Below are 21,558 nucleotides of genomic sequence, written 5' to 3' on the forward strand. Positions count from 1 at the left end.
TTATGCAAATGCATTTCTTGCCCAATTTCTGCAGGTTAATTGTTGAGAAGGGACATGTAGTGTTTTGCATACTCCATGTTAGAAAAATTACATAATATTTTTGCTTCTTTAGAGGTATTCAGATACAATGTGAAGGAGCTTCTGTCAAACATTGCATCAATGTTGGAGATTTTGTTTTAGTCAAAAGTGAAGATGAGGATCGACCATATATAGCTAAACTGCTAAAGTTGTTCGAGAATGGTAAGGACAAGTTTCATATATAAACTCATGTATGCTTCTGCTTTGAATGTTTATAGATTGAAGTAACCTTGCATTATCTGGAAATAATAATGATTTACATAAAATATTACCTTGCCCATGAATATTCGGTGCGTTTTGGCAGTCTAAACTCAGATTGCAGCATTCTAGCACATTACCGTGGGCAACTGAAAGTTTTGCATCAAAACCAGGAATGCATGCAATATATTTTTTAATATATCCATTTCCTCTACTAACAAAAAACCAATGGATGTTTAAAATAGCAATTCAACACAACCATAAAGCTGAAGTTCATTTAAGTTGAAACTTCTTCACACTTGGGCCCTCCATTTTTCTTTTACATACATAAACTTTTCAAACTTCGGTTTCCCATACCTCTTAATTGATGTGGCTTATTTTCCTCACCAGGTAACCAACAACATCCCGCCAAGTCTGCAGTGGTCCAGTGGTTTGCTCGAATTGAGGAAATACCCAAGACAAAGCAGAAACTATTGGGAAGGGAGACTCACCCCAAGGAGATCTTCTTGTATGGAGTCCCGGACTGTGATGATCATATCAGTGCAGAGACCCTTGTTAAGGCTGTAAAAGTAAGACTTGAGCGACTTAACTAGACATGGTTGGCATTTGAGTGCAGTGCTGCATTGTCAGAGGTGCTGGGATTTTGGATGAGGTGTTCATCCGTGGTCTTGCCTGCCTTGATCCGCAGCAATTAATCAAGGCATTTATCCCATTGCTGCTTGTGCGACTTTGCCGTATGCAACCTGGTTACCTCCGTATTACTTCTGCCTGATGTTTGTGCTGAGTGTTAATTCTATGCTTTATGATGGAATTAGATCTACATTTTTTAAAGCAGCGGCAGTGAATGAGAAGCCTTTGGTAATTGAAGCTGGACTTTCAACAGTTTTGTTTGGCAAGTGCATGATCAGCATGGTATATGGCTTTGGAGCATAAGTGGCGTTCAATTAATTTTGATCATTTTTTTACCATAAATTTCACTGTTACATGGATGGAAGGGAAGCTTGTTAAGTTTGGTTCACTGTTTCTACTGTCTTGTTTGCTGATGTAGCTTGGTTAATATTTCTATTTGTGCGAGTGCTGCTAATGACGCGTGATAATATGGCTGGCCTTTTTTTGGAAACTGCGTTTTTATTTTCAAAGTGTCCTGGAAAGGTTGCATATGGTGCAAGAGGCTTCCCAAGCATCTGTGCAGTGAAGTGACTTATTAAAAATGTTGGGTACCATCACATCCTGATGTGGTCGACAGGTGTATGCTCACATTACAGTGGGAAGTCTGCCATCCATCATACTGTATAAAGTAGATGCACTGGCTGCAGGAGTACAAATCTGAAACACTTCAAATGTAAAATAATTTATTCAAAACAAGGATCTTGCAAAACCAGCATCAGCTGATATTCAGTTACGCTTCAGCGGCTGCACCTTGCAGGCTCTTTGGGAGTAAGGCCTGGTGCCCAATATTGGGGTACATTGGACCTCACCATTCAGCAGAGCACCCTACATTCAATTTGTTTTTCTAATACTGAGCTTGAAAATTATGAATCCACATTTTAAAACTAATTCATTGAATAGAATATCCAGTCTGAATGCAAGCCTATAATATCTTAACTTTTTGTGCTACGGTTAAAGACATTCTGATTTTGCTGCAGGTAACAGTTTTTTAAAAAAGTAAATAGATTTAGAGTGTCCAATTCATTTTTTCCAATTTAGGGGCAATTCAGCGTGGCCAATCCACCTACCCTGCACATCTTTGGGTTGTGGGGGTGAAACCCACGCAAACACGGGGAGAATGTGCAAACTCCACACAGACAGTGACCCAGAGCCAGGATCGAACCTGGGACCTCGGTGCCGTGAGGCAGCAGTGCTATCCACTGCTCCACCGTGCTGCCCTTTGCAGTTAACAGTTGATGCTAACTTTTGATAAACAGCAAAGAAAACATTGGTTTACATGAATTCTGAACTTTTTGATAAGATCTAAACTTCTTATTTTAGGTGTTCCAGATTGGTCCCAATGAACCATTTCCTCCCGTTGAACCTGATGATGGTGATGTTATGTTCGTTAAATTAAACTGGAATGGAAAGAATTTTAACATCTTGCCTAAAAACACATTCTCTGACAAGAAAACCAAAAAAGACAGTCATCGTAAAAAGTTGGAGTCCTTGCCCATAAGTGTACAGAAGGCGTCTGATGCAAATTATTTTTCAAAGCAGAATACTATTGGGAATGACTGTGAGTCTGAGTTTCACAGTGAAGCCAATGGGGATGGAACATTAGGCGGAAAAGTTATTAACCACAAGTGCAAAAATGGCATCGTCAAGATGATTACTGAAGAGAAATCTAACTATTCTGATCAAAAAAATTCCAATGGTAAGAGGATTACACAAATCCCAAACATGGAAAGCGACAAATCCAAAGTTCGGAGGAAGCTTCCGCTTTGTGGTAAGAAAGAGTGTGGCTTGGTATTTGTGACTGATTTTTTTTTGTGTGTCCTTTGTGCCAAGCACCTACTCCTGGGGGAGATGCAAAGAGGTAGAATGGAAATCTAAGACGGCAGGTCTCTGATAATTACTTTGGAGGGAGTGGTGATTTTCCACCCGTAAAATTAACAGGCTTAGAGCAGCTGTAGTAATTAAAACAGATGAGACTTCATTGTCTAAGGGATCATGGTATTGGAGGCATCTGGCTACTATCTTGGACATAGCCAGAAGACCCTGATCACGGATCCAATCCTGCCATTGCAAATCTGTTGGATGATAGCCAAGTCTTGTGAAAACTATACAAGGCACTAGTTAGATTGCTCCTGGAATACTATGAACAGTTTTGGTTCCCTTATCCAAGGAAAGATATACTGGTATTGGAGGCAACCCAGAGAAGGTTCATTAGGTTGATCTTGGGTGTGGAGGAATTTACTTATGAGGAGAGATTAAGTAGGTTGGCCCTATACTCACTGGAGTTTAGAATAATGAGAGTTGACCATATGAAGACCTATATGATTCTCTGGGGGCTTGACAGGATAGATGCTGAGAGGTTGTTTCCCCTTCTGGAATAGTCTAGGATAAAGGGCATAATCTCAGATTAAGGGGTTGCCCATTTAGGACAGCGATGAGGAATTTATTTTGAAGGTAGTTAGTGAATCTGTGAAATTCTTTACCGCGGAGAATTGCTGAGACTGGAATGCTAAATGTATTCAAGGCTAGGATTTTTAAGTCCGTTACAGAATCAAGGGTAATGGGGATAAAGCGGGAAAGTGGAATGGAGGATAATCCCATCAGATCGGTCATGATCTCATTGAATGGTGGAGCAGACTCGATGGGCCTCTGCTCCTATGCTTTATGATCTTGCCGAATGTAACTTGTATATTGATTCTTTAAGGTAGCCCCAACACAGCTTGAAGAAAACTAGAATTTTGGGGCACTGGTGGGCTTTCTGAGCTGTCTTTGTGTAATCTCTGAAGGGACACTTTGGAATGCTTGTGAGGTGTTGCAAGACAGAGGTTAAATAAATTGAGTGCCCAATTATTTTTTACAATTAAGGGACAATTTAGTGTGGCCAATCCACCTAACCTACACATCTTTGGGTTGTAGGGGCTAAACCCACGCAGACACGGGGAGAATGTGCAAACTTCACACGGACAGTGACCCAGGGCCTGGATTTGAACCCGGGTCCTCACCACCGTAGGCAGCAATGCTAACCACTGTGCCACCATGCTGCCCGCATCTCAAATTTTTGCGGAATCTGCAAAGGCCACTTGCCTGTTGGAGTGGGCTATCCGAGCAAATTAGCCCCCCTCCCCCAGATTCTTGGTATAGAACTCTTTTACACTTTCATTGGAGCTTTTGAATTGACATGACAGTGTTGCACACAATATTCTGTTTTCTTGGTGTGGCGAGGTCATTTGTGTTGTATCCTTATGTTCATAACTCTAAACTGATTTAAATTTATTTTTTTTAAATTACAGATTTCAGCAAAACTCCCGGACGTAAGCTGAGGAATGTTCTGTCAGAACTCTTAGATGATGACGATGATGATGTTTTGGCTAGGAAACTTTGTCAGGTGGTGGAACCTGGAGCTATAAAACGCAAAGAAGCTTTTAATAGTATTTCAGATGATGCTCTTTTGCCCTGTAAGAAGTTTCAAAATAAGGCCATCTCACCCCTTAAAATGACAAGAGGCAAGTTGAACAACCAAGTTGCCACTTTTAATTTGATGCCTATTGATTCCAAGATTAAGCAGCAAGACTCTATGAGCCAATCCAGAAGGAATGTCAAAATAATTGATTTTCCCAAGTAAGTTACACAATATTTTTACCTTCCCAATGCCCAATTGTTTATTTCTTGAATAGATTGATGGCAAATAATGGTTTGCATCAGTGTAGCAGCTAAAGAAACATATAGGTTATTTTTGCAAGGAAATGCTCAGCAAGTCGGGCAGCGTCCGTGAAGAATAGGTAACATTTCAGGTCAGTGATGTTTGACTGTAGCTGGGAGAAAGTTAGAGATGTTTGAGCAAGTAGGGGCAGGGAAACTAGGTTCAATTTTGTGCTGTGAGGCGGGTAGAAAGCTGGGCAGGATGCAGAGGTAGGACACAGTGACATAACACTATTTTCAAAGTAGTGTGTTTCAGTCTCTGAAATGGGTAAATGGGATCACTTAATGACCATGAAATGAATGATCAGATACACTAGACAACTCGGTGTATCTTTTAGAAAGGTGGAAGAAAGGGAATGTGTGGGTCTGTGTTTTGTCTTACAAATTCAGTGGGAGAAAACAAATTTCACTCTTTTGGTAGGTATATAATAATCTTTATTGTCACAAGAAGGCTTCCATTAATACTGCAATTGACACAAGTAGACTTACATTAACACTGCAATGAAGTTACTGTGAAAAGCCCCTAGTCGCCACACTCCAGGGCCTGTTCAGGTACACAGAGGGAGAATTCAGAATGCCCAATTCACCTAACAGCACGTCTTTCGGGACTTGTCGGAGGAAACTGGAGCACCCAGAGAAAACCCATGCAGACACGGGAGACTGTGCAGACTCCACACAGAGAGTGACCCAAGCGGAAATCCAACCTGGGACCCTGGTGCTGTGAAGCAACAGTGCTAACTGCAATACTGCAGCTAGTATCTTTCATATCCTGTTGCACTGGTTACCCGTCCGTGATCTGTTTTTACTACTGCCGAGAAATCCGATGTTTTGAAGTGTTTCATAAAATTAACTTTATGAAACACTTCAGGAGATCTACGAGTTTACTGTGGTCAACACGTCCTCAGTTCAGAGGAGCCTGTTCTCCAGAAACACATTGCCCGTTGCCGGTTCCAGTGAAGCCCAGCGCAAACTGGAGGAACAGCATCTCATCTTCCAAATAAGCATATTACAGGCTTCCAGTATAAATCTGATCCTATTTCCAGTTCTCTCTAGCATTGGCAAATAGTCAGCCAGACTCAAAAAATTAGCTCCTTTCTCTCCACAGACACTGTCAGATCGGCTGAGATGGTCCAGTATTTTCTGTTTTTGGCCCATTCCATATGTTGCAGTGTAAAATGACACCATGGAGCTTGCATTGGGTGGGTTTATGTAAATATCAATACTGATCTTAAACTTTTTGGAAATAAGTCTGCTACAGTTTTCTTCCCACTCACTGGCGTATCCTCAAGTGGTTCTCACCATTCACATAGCTGTAGTCTCTCTTGAACAGTTGGGACCATTAACCATTCGATGTTTCTTTGAAGCGTCGGTTGTAGTTGTGCCACCCCAACTTTGGAATTGAGGCCACAGCTCTGTAGTCTGCTCATGTCCTGTGATACTAATAATTTGTAACTTTCTAAACACAATCTACTGACAAATGTTTGATGTGTTTAGCTACGATTAGTACAGAATCATGTAGTAAGTTTGGTGATCTCTGATGGCTTTAAATGCTTTTTTTTCTGTTGGGAGGTTTCAGCACCTTTTGCAGAATTTTAGGAGGTAAGCAGGAGGATTGATCAAAGGAGTGCTATACGTAGTCTACATGTGTTTTAGCAAGGCCTTTGACAAGATCCCACATGGCAGAGTGGCCAGAAATGTGAAATCAAGGAAAGTGGCAATTTGGATGCAAATCTAGTTCAGATGCAGAAAGAAATGGGTGATTTTTGTGACTAAAAAGCTGTTTCCGTTGGGGCTCCTCGATGTTCCTCCTCTTGCGGTATATGTTACTGATTTGGACTTAAATGTTGGGGGCATGATAAATAAGTTTGGAGGTGATACAAAAATTGGCCATGTGGTTGACAATGAGGAAGAAAACCTTAAGGAAGATATTAAAGATCTAGGGTGGCATGGTAGCATAGTGGTTAGCACTGTTGCTTCACAGCTCCAGGATCCCAGGTTCGATTACCAGCTTGGGTCACTGTCTGTGTGGAGTCTGCATGTTCTCCCCGTGTCTGCGTGGGTTTCCTCCGGGTGCTCCGGTTTCCTCCCACAGTCCAAAGATGTGCAGGTTAGGTGGCTTGGCCATGTTAAAATTGCCTTAGTGTCCAAAAAGGATAGGTGGGGTTACGGGGATAGGGTGGAGGTATAGGCTTAAGTAGGGTGCTCTTTACAAGGGCCAGTGCAGAATTGATGAGCCGAGTGGCCTCCTTCTGCACTGTAAATTCTATGATTCTATTTGGTGGCAGAAAAGTGGAAGTGTGAGATAAAAGCACCTGAGGACAAATGAAGCTTGGGAATACTGAACAGATACAGATCCTAGTATGGAGATCAGAGAAGCCCCTCTGGAAACCACTTTCTTGGCACAAAAACAGCTGTCTACCATCACCCTTTACTTTTTGCAGCTGCGCCAATTTTGCGCCTAAATGATCACTTTCCGGGGCAGCACGGTGGCACAGTGTTTAGCACGCCGCCGTGGATCCGGGTTCAATCCCGGCCCTGGGTCACTGGCTGTGTGGAGTTTGCACATTCTCCCTGTGTCTGCGTGGGTCACACCCCCACAACCCAAAGCTGTGCAGGGTAGGTGGATTGGCCACGCTAAATTGCACCTTAATTGGAAAAAAAATAATTGGGTACTCTAAATTTATTAAAAATATATATAAATAAATAGTCACTTTCCCTTGATCACCGGGCTTTTACTTTTCTGGCCAGACTGCCATGTGAGACTAAACTATGTAGACTACATAAAACGCATGGCTAGGATACGGAGTATGGTGGTAGTGCACATCCACAGATACCTAAATGGTGCTGGGCGTGTGCGTACAGAGGTTAAGTCAATGCACTGTATACTTTCTGAAGGAGAATCTAATTTGACTCGATATTAACTCTCTCTTTCCACACATGGCTGTCAGACTTGCTAAGTATTTTCTGGTTTTGTGATAGCACTGAATATTCCTTCATTGACCAAGCCATTGATAGAAGTGCAAGGAGTGTTGGAATGGCAGAAAACACTGATCAGGCTAAAGTTAGAATATTGCAGAGGGTTTTTGTCACTGTGGATAGCGTGGGCACTTAACAGGGATGGTGCCTGAATTGGAGAATTTTAATGATGAAGAAAGATGGGATATACTGGGTTTGATTTCTTTGGAACGGAGGAGGATGAGAGAAGATTTACTTGAGGTGTATGACATTTTGAGGGGCCTAGATAGGGTGGCAAGGTGGCGCAGTGGTTAGCATTGCTGCCTCACGGTGCCGAGGACCCAGGTTCAATCCCAGCTCTGGGTCAGTCTCTGTGTGGAGTTTGCACATTTTCCCCTTGTCTGCCTCTCTCGCTCTCGCTCTCTTCCCCCCGCACAAGCCGAAAATGTGCAGGCTAGGTGGATTGGCCACACTTAATTGTCCCTTAACTGGTGCCCTAAAACATTTTTGTTAATTGAAGGGCCTAGATAGCCTGAATTGGGACACTTTTATATTTCCCATAGCAAGGAGGGCAATAAGCATGGAGCATAGATTTCAGGTAATTGGTAGAGGAATTAGAGATGAGATACGGATACCTCCAAAGGGTGGTGGGGATCTGGTATTCACTGCCTGAAAGGGTGGGAGAGGCAGAAACCCTCATGACATTTTCAAAGTATGTGAGGTGTCGTAAGCTACCCGGCTACAGACCAAAGCAGGAAAGCTATTTTTCAGCTGCCACAGACATGATAGGCCAAAAGGATTGTAAAATCTGATGTAATTGCAGCGTACCAGCAAGTGAAAGGTTAGAGCCGAATCCCCAAAATTATTCTAAAACTAGCTCAGGGTAGGTTTTTAAAAATTAAGAGTGAGCTGCAAAGTTGTATTTTTTTTTTCTTCTTTTATTGTACATTCACTGCATTCTGCATTATCCTGAAGGAATGTTTTGTTAGACCTATTTAATGAGTGCAATGAGCTGGTGTATTAACAGCCTCCCATTTGCCTTTCTAATTTTTGGGCATAAAGATCAGCTTGAAGTACCTTGCCTCAGTGGGTTAATAGCCTGGCATGAGCTAGGGATCATTAGGCTAGGCTTGCTCTTCATGAAGGGCCACATTATGTTCTCTGGATTAGCTGCTAACTTTCAACTCGCATTGTGACACTATTTTCAGATGAAGCACAAACTACCGTCAGAAACCTCCACTTTGCCAACTTGAGAATGAATCAAAATTCACATATCGTGTATAATCTTTTATGAATGATGAACTGCTGGCATGCCAGAAGTCATGTGCGGCACCAAACCTTTCTGATTAACATTCTGGGAGGCCCCACTTCTACCCACTGGAGAAAGGAGGCCTTCCGGGACAAGCTGTCTAGTACGTTTCTTACGACTAGTAGTAGTCAGCTCTCTGTCTAACCACACAACCACCTGGTTAAAATTTATGAAAGATGATGCCGTGTGTTAGGATTAGGATTCTCCCAGTAGCCTGAGAAATACCAGGTATTCTTGGATATCCTCTTGACTGTGAAGGGAAGTTATTCCAACCAAGCCCCAACCTACATTCCTTTGAGTACAAGCACAGTTATGCCATAAAACTTGGGAGCATTGATGCAATCCTGATACTAGTGCAGTGGAATTAAAATTTATGTTAACTTGATGCATATCCAGTGTAGACAACAGCACAGAAACGAGGCCTGTGCCAGTGTTGATGCTGCACATGAGCCTCCTCCCACCCTTCTACTTCAAATCTGATGTGTGTGCCCTTCTATTCCTTCCTTTCTTTCTTGGTACTTTAACATTCCTCGATGTATTTTATGCCATTCTCCTTAGTTATTTCACGTGACAGCAAGTTCCAATATATACAATGGTTTATTTTTTTTTTTAAAGTACTTTCTGGTCAGGACTCGGAAGAAATATTACCTCTCACTATGTGTGTTCAAAGGTGTGGAGTTTCAGTATTAAATTTAAGTTACAGCTTTGAGTAAAGTGAATGTTATGAAAAATGAAAATCGCTTATTGTCACGAGTAGGCTTCAATGAAGTTACTGTGAAAAGCCCCTAGTTGCCACATTCCGGCGTCTGTCCGGGGAGGCTGGTATGGGAATCGAACCATGCTGCTGGCCTGCTTGATCTGCTTTAAAAGCCAGCGATTTAGCCCAGTGATGCTACTTCTTGGTACAAAATCTATGCCACTCTTTTAATAGATCTCATATGTTTTGTATATGAACATAAAACGGTTTTAAATTTGGCTCTTCACAATTTTTAGGTCAAAGAAAATGGAAAGTAAAATGGAAAATATTAGTGGTACTCCAAGGTCTTGTCGGAAGTCTGCACAGTGCTGTTCAGCCGTTCTGAAACAGTATCTAAAGTAAGGCTCTTAAAGTTATAAAGGTTGGTTTTGTTTCTCCTTCAAAGCAAAGAATCACTGGCCTTATTTTCTACAAAATTGCTGAAACTTGTAGTTTTTATATTTCAGTTAAGTAAATTTTCAAGATTTCTTTGCTTGCAGTAGATTGGGATTTGACACTCCTTGAATTATCCCAGTACATAGAACATAATAACATTAAAACCAACTGTTTCTTGTGATTGAAAATGCCTGAACTTTGGATGTAATGATAGGCTTCCATTATGATTTAAGAGACTATACTAGTGATCGGTTTTGAGTGAGGAAGGTCCATAATGTGGAATGGCACAGATAAGTGGAAATGGGGGGGGGAAGTTGATATGTGTGGTGAGAGGAGTTTGTTGCATGTAGAGTTAATGCTTTCAACCTAAAACTTTCTGCATTTTAGGTATAATATATTTTTGCTTTCAAAGAATACAGAGAACAAAGTCTTGATTTTAAACATTTAACATTTCGCTCTCAATTCTAATATTGCATCACCAGTGTTTCTGGATCAATTTCTGCAGTAGCCAAATTCTATTTATAGTATTTTTTTTTTCTGTGTTCTAATTGTCTAACTCTCCTGCAGGCATTGATGAAACCCATGATTCTATGATTTACCATAGCCCTCTGGTGCTATATGCCCATTCTTTAAGGCTAGCTGTTGAGTGCTGGTGTCTGTTTATTAATTCAGCACAGATCATGATTTAAATATAGTCTGTATATCTTCATTTATCATCATTTTCCCAGTTAGCACCTAAGGGGTGCACTTTATCATAACTTAATTTGATTTTAATTAGGTAGATGAACACTGATTTATAGAGTTAATTCATTTGTGCTTATTTAATTTTAACCTTATAGCACACTTAATATTGTAAACATTGTTGCAGCTTGATTGATTCCTACACAATATTTCTAATCACAAGCCTTCACTTTAATTAAGAGATGATCAGAGTGGTGAAGAGTCTAGTGAAGATGAATTCCTTCCAGACAATGAACTAAGCAGTGAGAATGAGGAGCAAGAGGATGATTTACCATTTGATAGGAAATCTGCAAAGGTTTTCCCTAAAACACCAAAGGCCACAGCAAAGAAGCTTGTTAAGACTCCATCCAAAACGGTATGTTAATTGTGAAAGCCCTTGATGTGAGCTGATGTTGGATACGCCCAGACAGCAAGTTTGTCTTGGTGGATTATTTGCAAATAATGCGTGAACCACTTAGTTTGACCAACCCGAATGGTTTTGCAGTCAACTACAGTTAACACACAGTAGCCAACTGACTACACCCCATGTAATCGTGTCTGTGGAAATGAATTTACTATCATTAGTAAACCTAAAGTTCGCAGGCTGGGTAATTTCTCAAGTTTACCAAGTTTTAACCCCAAGTGGTCAGATTATTTGCTGTATATTCTGCATTTTCATTTTGTGCCTCTCTGAATAATTAATCTATAACCTGTTCAATTGCTGTTTAATATGCATTGAATAGTTTCAAGGAAATACTACTTAAACAAAACAAACACAATTAGTTTAATAACACAGCATTGCTCAGAAAAGATTATATTTTAAACATTTCCCTCTGCACCAAATTATTTGGGGATAAGTGGTATTATTTTCAAACGCTAAATGCAGTAATTGACAGATAAAAGGCTTACCAGTTTTTAACCTCTGTAGCCAAGTCATGTGGCTGTGCAGTAGATTTGCCCACGATTATATCTGTAGATGTCTTTGCTCCGGAGTGCTATTTTTATGTTTTTAAATTCTCTTCAGCCTGTGCCAAGAACTCCTCGGACGCCAAGGACACCCTGCAATCCTACTCCAAGTATTCCTCAGAGGAACCAGCTGGCTAAAAAGCCTGTCAGTGTGTTGGAAGAGGCCAGAGCAAGGTATGGAGTACAAGGACATTTACTGAAGACTACCTTGGAAATAAGGTCCGCTATTAAAAATAGAAGGTGGTAAATTTTGAATAGCTGGGAATCTTAAAAATAACTTTGCCAGCTCCCGTTTGAAAAAATATATGTGGAATACATTCAAACTAATCATTCATAATTTTATCGTGACAGATTGTTAAACCCACAGAACAACCTTTTTTAATAATAGACTTAAATGATTAGCACAATGCGCTTGTTATTATGAAATGTAATGTCTTCATGTAACTGATTTTTAAGCTGGAGGAAAGATTGGTTTGATTTTAAATGATCCAATAATGTGGTGTTCAGGCATGGGCAAGAAAAAAAATCTAGTCAGTTACTGACCCTTGCGTTCGGCTTCTGCTGACCCTTTCCGAAAATGGTGGCTGTATTATCTGTCAGACTCTCTGCCTTTTTTTGACTTGCTTGTTCTGTTTCCTTAAGATTACATGTGTCTGCAGTACCAGAGTCTCTACCTTGCAGAGAGCAAGAGTTTCAGGATATCTACAACTACGTGGAGAGTAAAGTGATTGATGGTACTGGAGGGTACGAAACATTTACTCATTTTGAAACCATTCAATATTTATTTTTTTTGAGCCTCTTGTGGTTTTGATTTTTTTTAAATAAATTTAGAGTACCCAGTTATATATTTTTTTCCAATTAAGGGGCAATTTAGCCTGGCTAATCCACCTAACCATACCTTTTGGGTTGTGGGGATGAAACCCAGGCAGACACGGGGAGAATGTGCAAACTCCATACGGACAGTGAGGGGATTCGAACCTGGGTCCTCGGCGCCACAGTCCCAATGTTAACCACTGCGCCACCGTGCTGCCCTTCTTCTTATTTTGATGTGCTGTGTTAGTGAATAGAGTGCACACTTATTAGCAATACATTTTTTAAAATTTAAAGTGCCCAATTCTTTTTCTTTTCAATTAAGGGGCAATTTAGCGCGACCAATCCACCTATCCTGCCCATCTTTGGGTTGTGGGGTCAGACACTGGCAGAATGTGTAAACCCCACATCGGCATTGACCCGAGGCCGGGGTCGAACCCCGGTCCTCAGAGCCATGAGGCAGCGGTGCTAACCACTGCCACAGTGCCACCCTATTAGCAATACATTTTTGAAGATTTTGCTAATCCAGTGATTGACAGAATGTAGAATGAAGTCTCTTCTCAGAGGAACATTACTTGCTGGGAGAGCAATTTGAAGTAAATCTGTGCTACTGCTACAGAAATCCTGGAGTCAGTGGGAATCCGGGAATAAACCCTCCACTAGTTAGAATCATATCAAATAAAGGAAAATGGTCGTGGTGGTTGGAGATCATTATCTCTGTTTCAGGACATCACTGCTGGAGCTCCTCAGGATAGTGTCCTAGGTGCAATGCTCTTCAGATCATTATTCCACCATAAGGTCCGAAGTAAGATGTTCTCTGATGTCTGCCCGATGTTCAGCACCATTTGCAACTCCTTGGTTACTGAAGTAGTCCATCTCCAAGTGCAACAAAACCTGGACAATATTCAGGCTTGGGCTGACAAACGGCATTTAACGTTTGCGCCACACAAGTGCCAGGTAATGATTATTTCCAACATGAGTGGATCTACCCATTGCCCCTTGACATTCAGTGGCATTACCATTGCTGAATTACCCCACTATCAACATCCTGGGGGTTACCATTGACCAGAAACTAAACTGGACTAGCCAGTTCAATACTGTGGCTATAAGAGCAGGTCAAAGGCAAGGAATCTTGCGGCGAATAACTCTTCTGACTCTCCAAAGCCTGCCCACCATCTACACGGCACAAGTCAGGAGTATGATGGAATTCTGTCCAGTTACCTGGATGAGTGACGAGACACCATCCAGAACAAAGCAGTCTGCTTGATTGGTACCCCTACAAATATTTAATCCGTCCACCACAGACCAACAGTGACAGTAGTGTGCACCATCTACAAAAATGCACTGCAGGAACTCACTAAGATTCCTTAGGCAGCACCTCCCCAACCCACGACTGCTGCCATCTATCTGGAGGTTCTCCAAGTTACTAACCATCCTGACTTGGAAATATATCGCCGTTGCTTCACTGCTGCTGGGTTCAAATCCTGGAACTCTCCCTAACAGCACTGTGGGTGTACCTACACCTCTGTCTGCAGCTCACCACCACCTTCTCGAGAGCAATGAATTTAAAAAGTCTAACTGGATTTTTAATCGCGTACTTTTATGAAGTTCATATTTATTGTTGAACAGCCCCTCTGGCCTGGAGAAACTTAATTATTTAGTTTGGAGCATGTTAAATTTGAATTTAAGTTTTCAGCTTCTACCTTAGTTTTTTTTATGTATATCCCCTTTATTCCTCCATAAAGTGAACAACTAAGTTTTTTTTTTTACTACTTCATTTGCTGTTTGAAAATTCTTCAGTGTGATTGATTTGGGTCGTTGTATAGCCATCTTAATGACATCATTGTTGCTGGATGTCTGGCGATCCCCTTGAATTGAGACAGAATCAAAGTAATGTTGGGAATAAGGAAATCCATGCCACAGATCACTACATCTTTGAGGGCAGCTCTATTTGAGATCAGTGTTGAGTGCTGCCATTTCACTGTTTACCTCAGAATTAGAAACCTGGGCCATTGAGTGTTTTAGTTCTGCCCTAAAATCAAATTTTGTTTTTCACAGGTGTATGTATATATCTGGGGTGCCAGGGACAGGGAAAACAGCAACAGTGCATGAGGTGATGCGGTGTTTACAGCATGCAGCAAAACAGGATAACCTCCCCTCCTTCCAATTTATAGAAATCAATGGAATGAAGCTTACAGACCCTCATCAATGCTATGTGCAGATATTAAAGGTATAAATCTAATTTTAGGGTCAAATGTAACCAATTGTCAACACAGTGGCAAGAGTGTTTAGCACTGCTGCTTCACAGTGTCAGGAAGCCGGGTTCAATTCCAACCTTGGAGAGCTCTCCGTATCTGCCTGGGTTTAATCTGGGTGCTCCGGTTGCCTCCCACAGTCCAAAGATCATTGAATCCCTTTAGTGCAAAAGGAGGCAATTCAGCCCATCAAGTCTGCACCGACCCTTCAAAAGAACACTCTACTCAGCCCTACTCCCCGCCCTATACCGTTGAACACGTGGCAATTTAGAATGGCCGATCCACATAACCTGCACATCTTTGGACTGTGCAAGTAGGTGTTCTTCTCAATTTCACCAAAGTGTCCAAATGTGTGCAGGTTGGATGGGGTTAGGGGTTTACAAGGATAAGGTGGGGGAATGGGCCTAGGTATGGTGTTCTTTCAGAGGGTCAGTGTAGGTGCAAAGGGCCAAATGGCCTCCTTCTGCATTGTAGGGATTCTGACAAGTTTTAAATTTGCTGCCCCCCAAAAATGGAAAGTTTACTTGTATAGTATATTTCTTGTCCTCGGTATCCCAAACAATAGGCCGAATGGTGTAATTCTCCTCCTATATCTTATGGTGTAATACTTTACAACCCCAGTTGGTGTTACCTCTGGACAGGAAGGTTGCAGAATGGAGCCCTGATTCAGAAGACTGTAACGTTTTACTTGCTTTTAGAAAATGTAGACAGAGAGTCACAGGACTGTCAATTCGTTCGACAACTGTTTTGATATGAGATATTTGTTGACCAGGAGTTTGAGGATATTACCATCACACCTCCCGCCTCGACACCGTCTGTTCTGCCCTACAGTATATGAACATATAGGAATCCTGCAACAACACGTCTGTAACACAGTACCTCTGACAATACAGAACACTCTCACTACTGTACAGAAGTTTCAGCTGAAATTATTTCCTTCATTCTTGGAGTGGGGCTTGAAATCACAACCCCCGACTCAATTAGCAAAGTTATTTTAGCTGCAGTGTGCCGCTTATCCACATATTGAGCTGCTTGAGCTTTGTTTGTGCCATTTGACTCTATACCTACTTTCAATAATATTTTTAAATTTAATGTATAAAGAACCTATGGATATGGTGCCCAACACATCATTTCGTGAAAAGTTTGGAGTCACTTTGGCTCAGTTGTTGGTGATTTCCACCGGAGTCTGATGGTTATGTATTTTGACTGTACTGGAGACTTCAGCCTATACCCGCACTAGTTCAGCACTGGGGCAGTGTTGTGGTGTTTGCATGCCCGTCAGATAAAATATTAATTCAAAAGGACATCTGCTTGTTAAAAATTCCATGTTACAATGTAGAAAGTTTAGGTGTGTTGCTGCCCGGGCCAACATTCTTCCTTCAAACAGCATCAGCAAAGCCCATTAATACTGGTCATGTATTGTATAGCAGAATCTTCCTGTACTCGGAATGGCAATAATTGCACTTCAAAAATGGAATCAATTGTAACTGAGCTGCTTTATTCATTTCGGGAGAATTAAAATAAAAATTGTAAATGAAAGTTATTCTTTACTTTGTATACAGAAAGGTAACAATTTTTTTAACCTACTTTCCTTCCTAGTTATTGACCGGTGAGAAAGCCACAGCGCACCACGCTGCTGCATTGCTTGAAAAACGGTTCGGTACACCAGCGCCAAAGAGGGAGACCACAGTGCTGTTAGTGGACGAGGTGAGGATTGAGCATTTTGTATTCCACTTTTGGACTGAATTTTTTAATGCTTGTGTTCTTTCGTGGTGCTGATGCACAGTCCAGGTATTTCTGCAGTACATAAGTGTTGATGACAACTGTTCTGTATACGAGGACCTGCAGAGGTCTTTGTTGTCAAACACTTGCGCTGTAGTTTGTAGAAGCAGAACTGCTGCAGCTGATCCAGTAGTGAACCTCCTCGTTGGTAGCATTTTGACAGAGAGGCGGCTGCCTTTCATAGTGCTCAACATGTTCCAGAGTGTCTCCTTCGAAACCCATGATCTCCAACCGCCTACAATGACAAAGGCAGCAGATGCATGGAAATAGAGTTCTCCTCCAAGCTACACAACATCCTGATTTGTAACTATATCACCGAGCCTTCAATGTCACTGGATCGAAATCCTAGATCTCCTTTCCGAATAACATTGGGTGTACCTACACTATATAGATTTCAGCGGTTCATGAAGGACTTTAATGCCAGGGTTGACCATGACTTTGACGTCTGGACTGGATCCATTGGGGAAAAATAGTGTGGTTAAAGCCGACGAAAAATCATTCATTCCTACTGATAGTGTGTTCAGTATGGCCTTATTATAGCAAATACATTTCCATCAGAAGAACAAATTCAAAACTACAAGGAGACATCCTAGATCAAAGAGCTGGCTCCTCCTGAATTATGTCTTGTTCGAATCAAAGGTCTAAACGATGTCTGGATAACTCTGCCCATGTGGGGGACTGATGCCAGTTGGGCACATCATCAAATTGTTTAATTGGTAATGAACATTGCACAAAATATCCCACGGTCCAAACGTCCAAAAAGATGATGATTAATATCTCAATCCTAAAGCTGGCAGTAAGGAAACCCAAGTGCCGCTCGACCAATCTGGAAATTCTCCGCATCCGATTCAATTTCGGAACAACAGCTGTGCTAGACTCCTGTGTCTAGACCACTGGGTTCAAGCAACCTTTAGCATTAGCACTGGTTCAATGAAACAATGCTGAAATATGTGACCTCCGGGAACAAAAAACTTAGCCTTCATTACCCAACAGAACACCCAAAGTTGCAAGTCAAGAAGGCAGCTTTCCAACTGCTAAAGGCCAATACCAAAATACAAATCCGAAAGTTGAGGAGAAGCTGTGCGAAGAGAAAGCCGAGATTCAACAGTATGTTGACCAACATGAGAATACATGAAAATAGTTACAAATGGCACAATTCTGAAGTCGTTAGAGATTTACGTTTCCTGCCAAATCTGTAGGAGGGGCAAATGAAGTCTTGATGTGAGCAAATGTCCACCAGCTTTGAAGACCTCAGCTGGAAGACCTTTGTTGCAGCTCTCCCACTGTCAGTGGCTCTCCCATGGATGCTATCATGGTACTGGTGGGGGGTTGGGGAAAAGAGAGGAGTAGAGAGCGAGGGAGCGAGAGAATCCGCTCCGGCCGTGTCCGCTCAGCGACCAGAAAATCCTGTCCAAGGTCAATGGAGTTCTCCATCGTCCAACTGTCACTCGTGGCATTCTTGCGGGCGGGGTGGAAGAATCCAGCCCTCTATCTCTGGATAAGGGATAGACCATTCAGGACTGAGATGAGGAAACATTTCTTCACTCAATAGGGCAGTGAGCCTGTGTAATTCTCAAACACCGAAAGCTATGGAGGCCAAGTATTAAAGAAATAGATAATTTTTAGACTTTAATGGCACCCAGGGGTATGGGGAGAAAGCAGGAATGTGGCATTTGAGATCAAGGATCAGCCATGATTGTGTTAAATGGGGGGACAGGCTCACAGTCCTGAATAGCCTATTCCTTCTCTTAGTTTCTTAGAGAAAACCACCAGGGTCATCCATAGACCAAGGTCAAATTGTCAAAATCCCTTTCTCACACAGGATGGTGCGTCTCTCCTCAACATTGGAAAGAAGGGCAGCACGGTGGCGCAGTGGATTAGCCCTGCTGCCTCGCGGCACCGAGGTCCCAGGTTCAATCCCGGCTCTGGGTCACTGTCCGTGTGGAGTTTGCACATTCTCCCCATGTTTGCGTGGGTTTCACCCCCACAACCCAAAGATATGCAAGGTTGGTGGATTGGCCACGCTAAATTGCCCCTTAATTGGAAAAAATGAATTGGGTATTCTAAATTTATTTTTAAAAAACATTGGAAAGAACATTTCTAACAACCCCTAACAATTGAATCCACAGTGGCAGCGGATTCTCTCGCTCCCTCGCTCTCTACTCCTCTCTTTTCCCCAACCCTCCACCAGTACCATGATAGCATCCATGGGAGAGCCACTGACAGTGGGAGAGCTGCAACAAAGGTCTTCCAGCTGAGGTCTTCAAAGTTGGTGGACATTTGCTCACATCAAGACTTAATTCGCCCCTCCTACAGATTTAGCAGGAAAAGTAAATCTCTAACGACTACAGAATTGTGCCATTTGTAACTATTTTCAAGAAGGGAGATAAATCATCCTTTGGAAACCATCAAGGTTTTACCCTCTTGTCGAAAGCAGAGAAATCCTCCCACAATGGCATAAACCTCTTGGTTTAAAAATCATTTTACATAACTCAATGATCTTGTAAAGTAACAATTAAAAGCAAACTAAACGAGCCTTTTAGAGTTCACTTCTATCGAATGGCACAAGCTAACTCTGGTGTTCAATGTGTGTTCCTCTTAGCTTGATCTTTTGTGGACTCAGAAACAGAACGTTATGTATAACCTATTTGATTGGCCCACGCGAAAGCAGGCAAAATTGGTGGTTCTGGCAGTAGCCAACACGATGGATTTGCCAGAGAGGATCATGATGAACCGGGTGGCAAGCAGGCTGGTGAGTAAAACATAGTCTACAGACAGTTGACAGATGTTTTCTCTAATAGTCAGTGCAACCATTAAGACATTTGGTGTGAAATTTCACTTGAGAAATTCAGTTGAAAATAATGTGCAAATTGCCTCTTGAAATACAAATGAAACTCCAACAACTCCTATTTTGCTTTGTTGGCATTGTCCTATTTTGTTCTATAACTCGGCTGTAAAAGTCAGAAGATTAGTAGATATAATAGGACATGTTAATCTCTTTCAAAATAGGGACTGACCAGAATGTCCTTCCAACCGTATACCTACAAGCAGTTGCAAAGAATCATTTGCTCGAGACTCAACCGATTAAAGGCTTTTGAGGATGATGCTATTCAGCTAGTGGGTAGAAAGGTAAGTGATGTCTAGTTGAATAAATCTAAAAATTTAAGGAATTGAAGCAAATGGTGAGTTTTTATAACTTTGATCAGGAGGAACAGGCCAGCAGTGTGTGTGTGTTGTTTTCATCTGAGTAAAGCAATGGGATATCAACCACTTGCGTATGCAAATGCCAGACTACTGTTTTGTATTCATGCAGGTGGCAGCTCTGTCTGGTGATGCAAGGCGTGCTCTTGATATTTGCAGGAGAGCTGCTGAAATATGTGAATATTCAGCAGCTCAGCAAGCCGCATCCAACCTTGTAGGAATGCCTCACGTGGTACAGGCTCTTGATGAAATGTTTTCCTCGCCGTACATTACTGCTATAAGGTAAATAATTAAATGCTGTGTTGACTTTATTTGATTGCACATTATATAGAACTTGTAATGTTCCTTTGGTGCTGCCCACGTTGCGTCCAGTGGAAATAGTAGTCTCAGTCATGAGGGGCTGTTTAGCACATTGGGCTAAATCGCTGGCCCTGAAAGCAGACCAAGGCAGGCTAGCAGCACGGTTCGATTCCCGTAACAGCCTCTCCGAACAGGCGCCGGAATGTGGTGACTAGGGGCTTTTCACAGTAACTTCATTGAAGCCTACTCGTGACAATAAGCGATTTTAATTTTTTCATTTCCTAACCATGAAATTATTGGATGGTTGGAAAAAATCCACATGATTCACTCATTCTAACAAAAGAGATCTCCCATCCCTTCTCTGACCTTCATGTGACTCCAGACCCTCAGGAATGTGGTTGATTCTCAGCCTCCCTCTACAATTGCCTAACAAGGCACATAGGGTGGCACAGTGGCTAGCACTGCTGCCTCACAGCACCAGGGACGTGGGTTCAATTCTGGTCTCGGGTGACAATGTGAAGTTTGCACTTTCTCCCCGTGTCTGCCTGGGTTTCCTCAAGAGTGCTCTAGTTTCTTCCCACAGTCCAAAGATGTGCAGATTAAAAAAATTAAATTAAAATTAGGTGGATTGACCGTGGTAAATTATCACTTGGTGCTCAACAGTTAGGTGGGTTTATGGGGGAGTGGGCCGAGATAGGGTGCCCTTTCAGAAGGTCGGTGCAGACACGATGGGCCGAATGGCCTCTTTCTGTTCTAGGGATTCTGCAATTCTATGACTATTTACCATATTTGGAGACTAGAAAATAAAATGGATTTCCTCACCGATCAGCTCCTCTTGTTCCTGTAAATCAGATACTTTTTTAAAATATAAATTTAGTGTACCCAATTAATTTTTTCCAATTGAGAGACAATTTAGCGTGGCCAGCCCACCTACCCTGCACGTCTTTGGGTTGTGGCGAAGTATGTGCAGAAGTCTGGGGCAGCGACCCAGAGCCGGGATCGAACTTGGGACCTCGGCGCCGTGAGAAAGTAGTGCTAACCACTGTGCCATCGTGATGCCCCGTATATTAGATACTTAAGAGTTACATATTTATTTTTTATAGGTTTATATTTGTCTGACGTAATAGCATCTTACATTTGCCTAGCTTTTAGTACATTTTTGGGTGGCACGTGAGCACTATTGCTTCACCGCGCCAGGGACCTGGGTTCGATTCCCGGCATGGGTCACTGTCTGTGCGGAATCTGCACGTTTTCCCCATGTCTGCGTGGGTTTCCTCCAAGTGCTTCGGTTTCCTCCCACAAGTCCTGAAAGACGCGCTGTTAGGTGAACTGGGCATTCTGAATTCTTCCTCCTGTGTATCCGAACAAGTGCCATGTGTGGCGTCTAGGGGATTTTCACAGTAACTTAATTGCAGTGTTAATGTAAGCCTACTTGTGACACTAATAAAGATTACTATTATTAGCTTGGAGATGAGGAAAGAAAAACT

At 42.0% G+C, this 21,558-nt stretch overlaps 1 protein-coding gene across 1 annotated transcript in view; it reads left to right on the top strand.

Annotated features, from left to right (window-relative positions):
- orc1 (origin recognition complex, subunit 1) overlaps nucleotides 1-21,558 on the top strand; it is a 28,750-nt gene that overhangs the window by 2,315 nt on the left and 4,877 nt on the right. The window contains exons 2-14 of the mRNA XM_038794245.1: nucleotides 113-240; nucleotides 667-845; nucleotides 2,266-2,713; nucleotides 4,233-4,560; nucleotides 9,899-10,000; nucleotides 10,959-11,133; nucleotides 11,782-11,897; nucleotides 12,366-12,467; nucleotides 14,592-14,763; nucleotides 16,388-16,495; nucleotides 19,173-19,322; nucleotides 19,580-19,699; nucleotides 19,884-20,053. Of these exons, the coding sequence (XP_038650173.1) occupies nucleotides 113-240; nucleotides 667-845; nucleotides 2,266-2,713; nucleotides 4,233-4,560; nucleotides 9,899-10,000; nucleotides 10,959-11,133; nucleotides 11,782-11,897; nucleotides 12,366-12,467; nucleotides 14,592-14,763; nucleotides 16,388-16,495; nucleotides 19,173-19,322; nucleotides 19,580-19,699; nucleotides 19,884-20,053 (2,298 nt within the window). The remainder of the gene's footprint in view (nucleotides 1-112; nucleotides 241-666; nucleotides 846-2,265; nucleotides 2,714-4,232; nucleotides 4,561-9,898; nucleotides 10,001-10,958; nucleotides 11,134-11,781; nucleotides 11,898-12,365; nucleotides 12,468-14,591; nucleotides 14,764-16,387; nucleotides 16,496-19,172; nucleotides 19,323-19,579; nucleotides 19,700-19,883; nucleotides 20,054-21,558) is intronic.

Source organism: Scyliorhinus canicula, chromosome 4 (assembly GCF_902713615.1).
Source record: "Scyliorhinus canicula chromosome 4, sScyCan1.1, whole genome shotgun sequence".
Taxonomy (NCBI): Eukaryota; Metazoa; Chordata; class Chondrichthyes; order Carcharhiniformes; family Scyliorhinidae; genus Scyliorhinus; species Scyliorhinus canicula.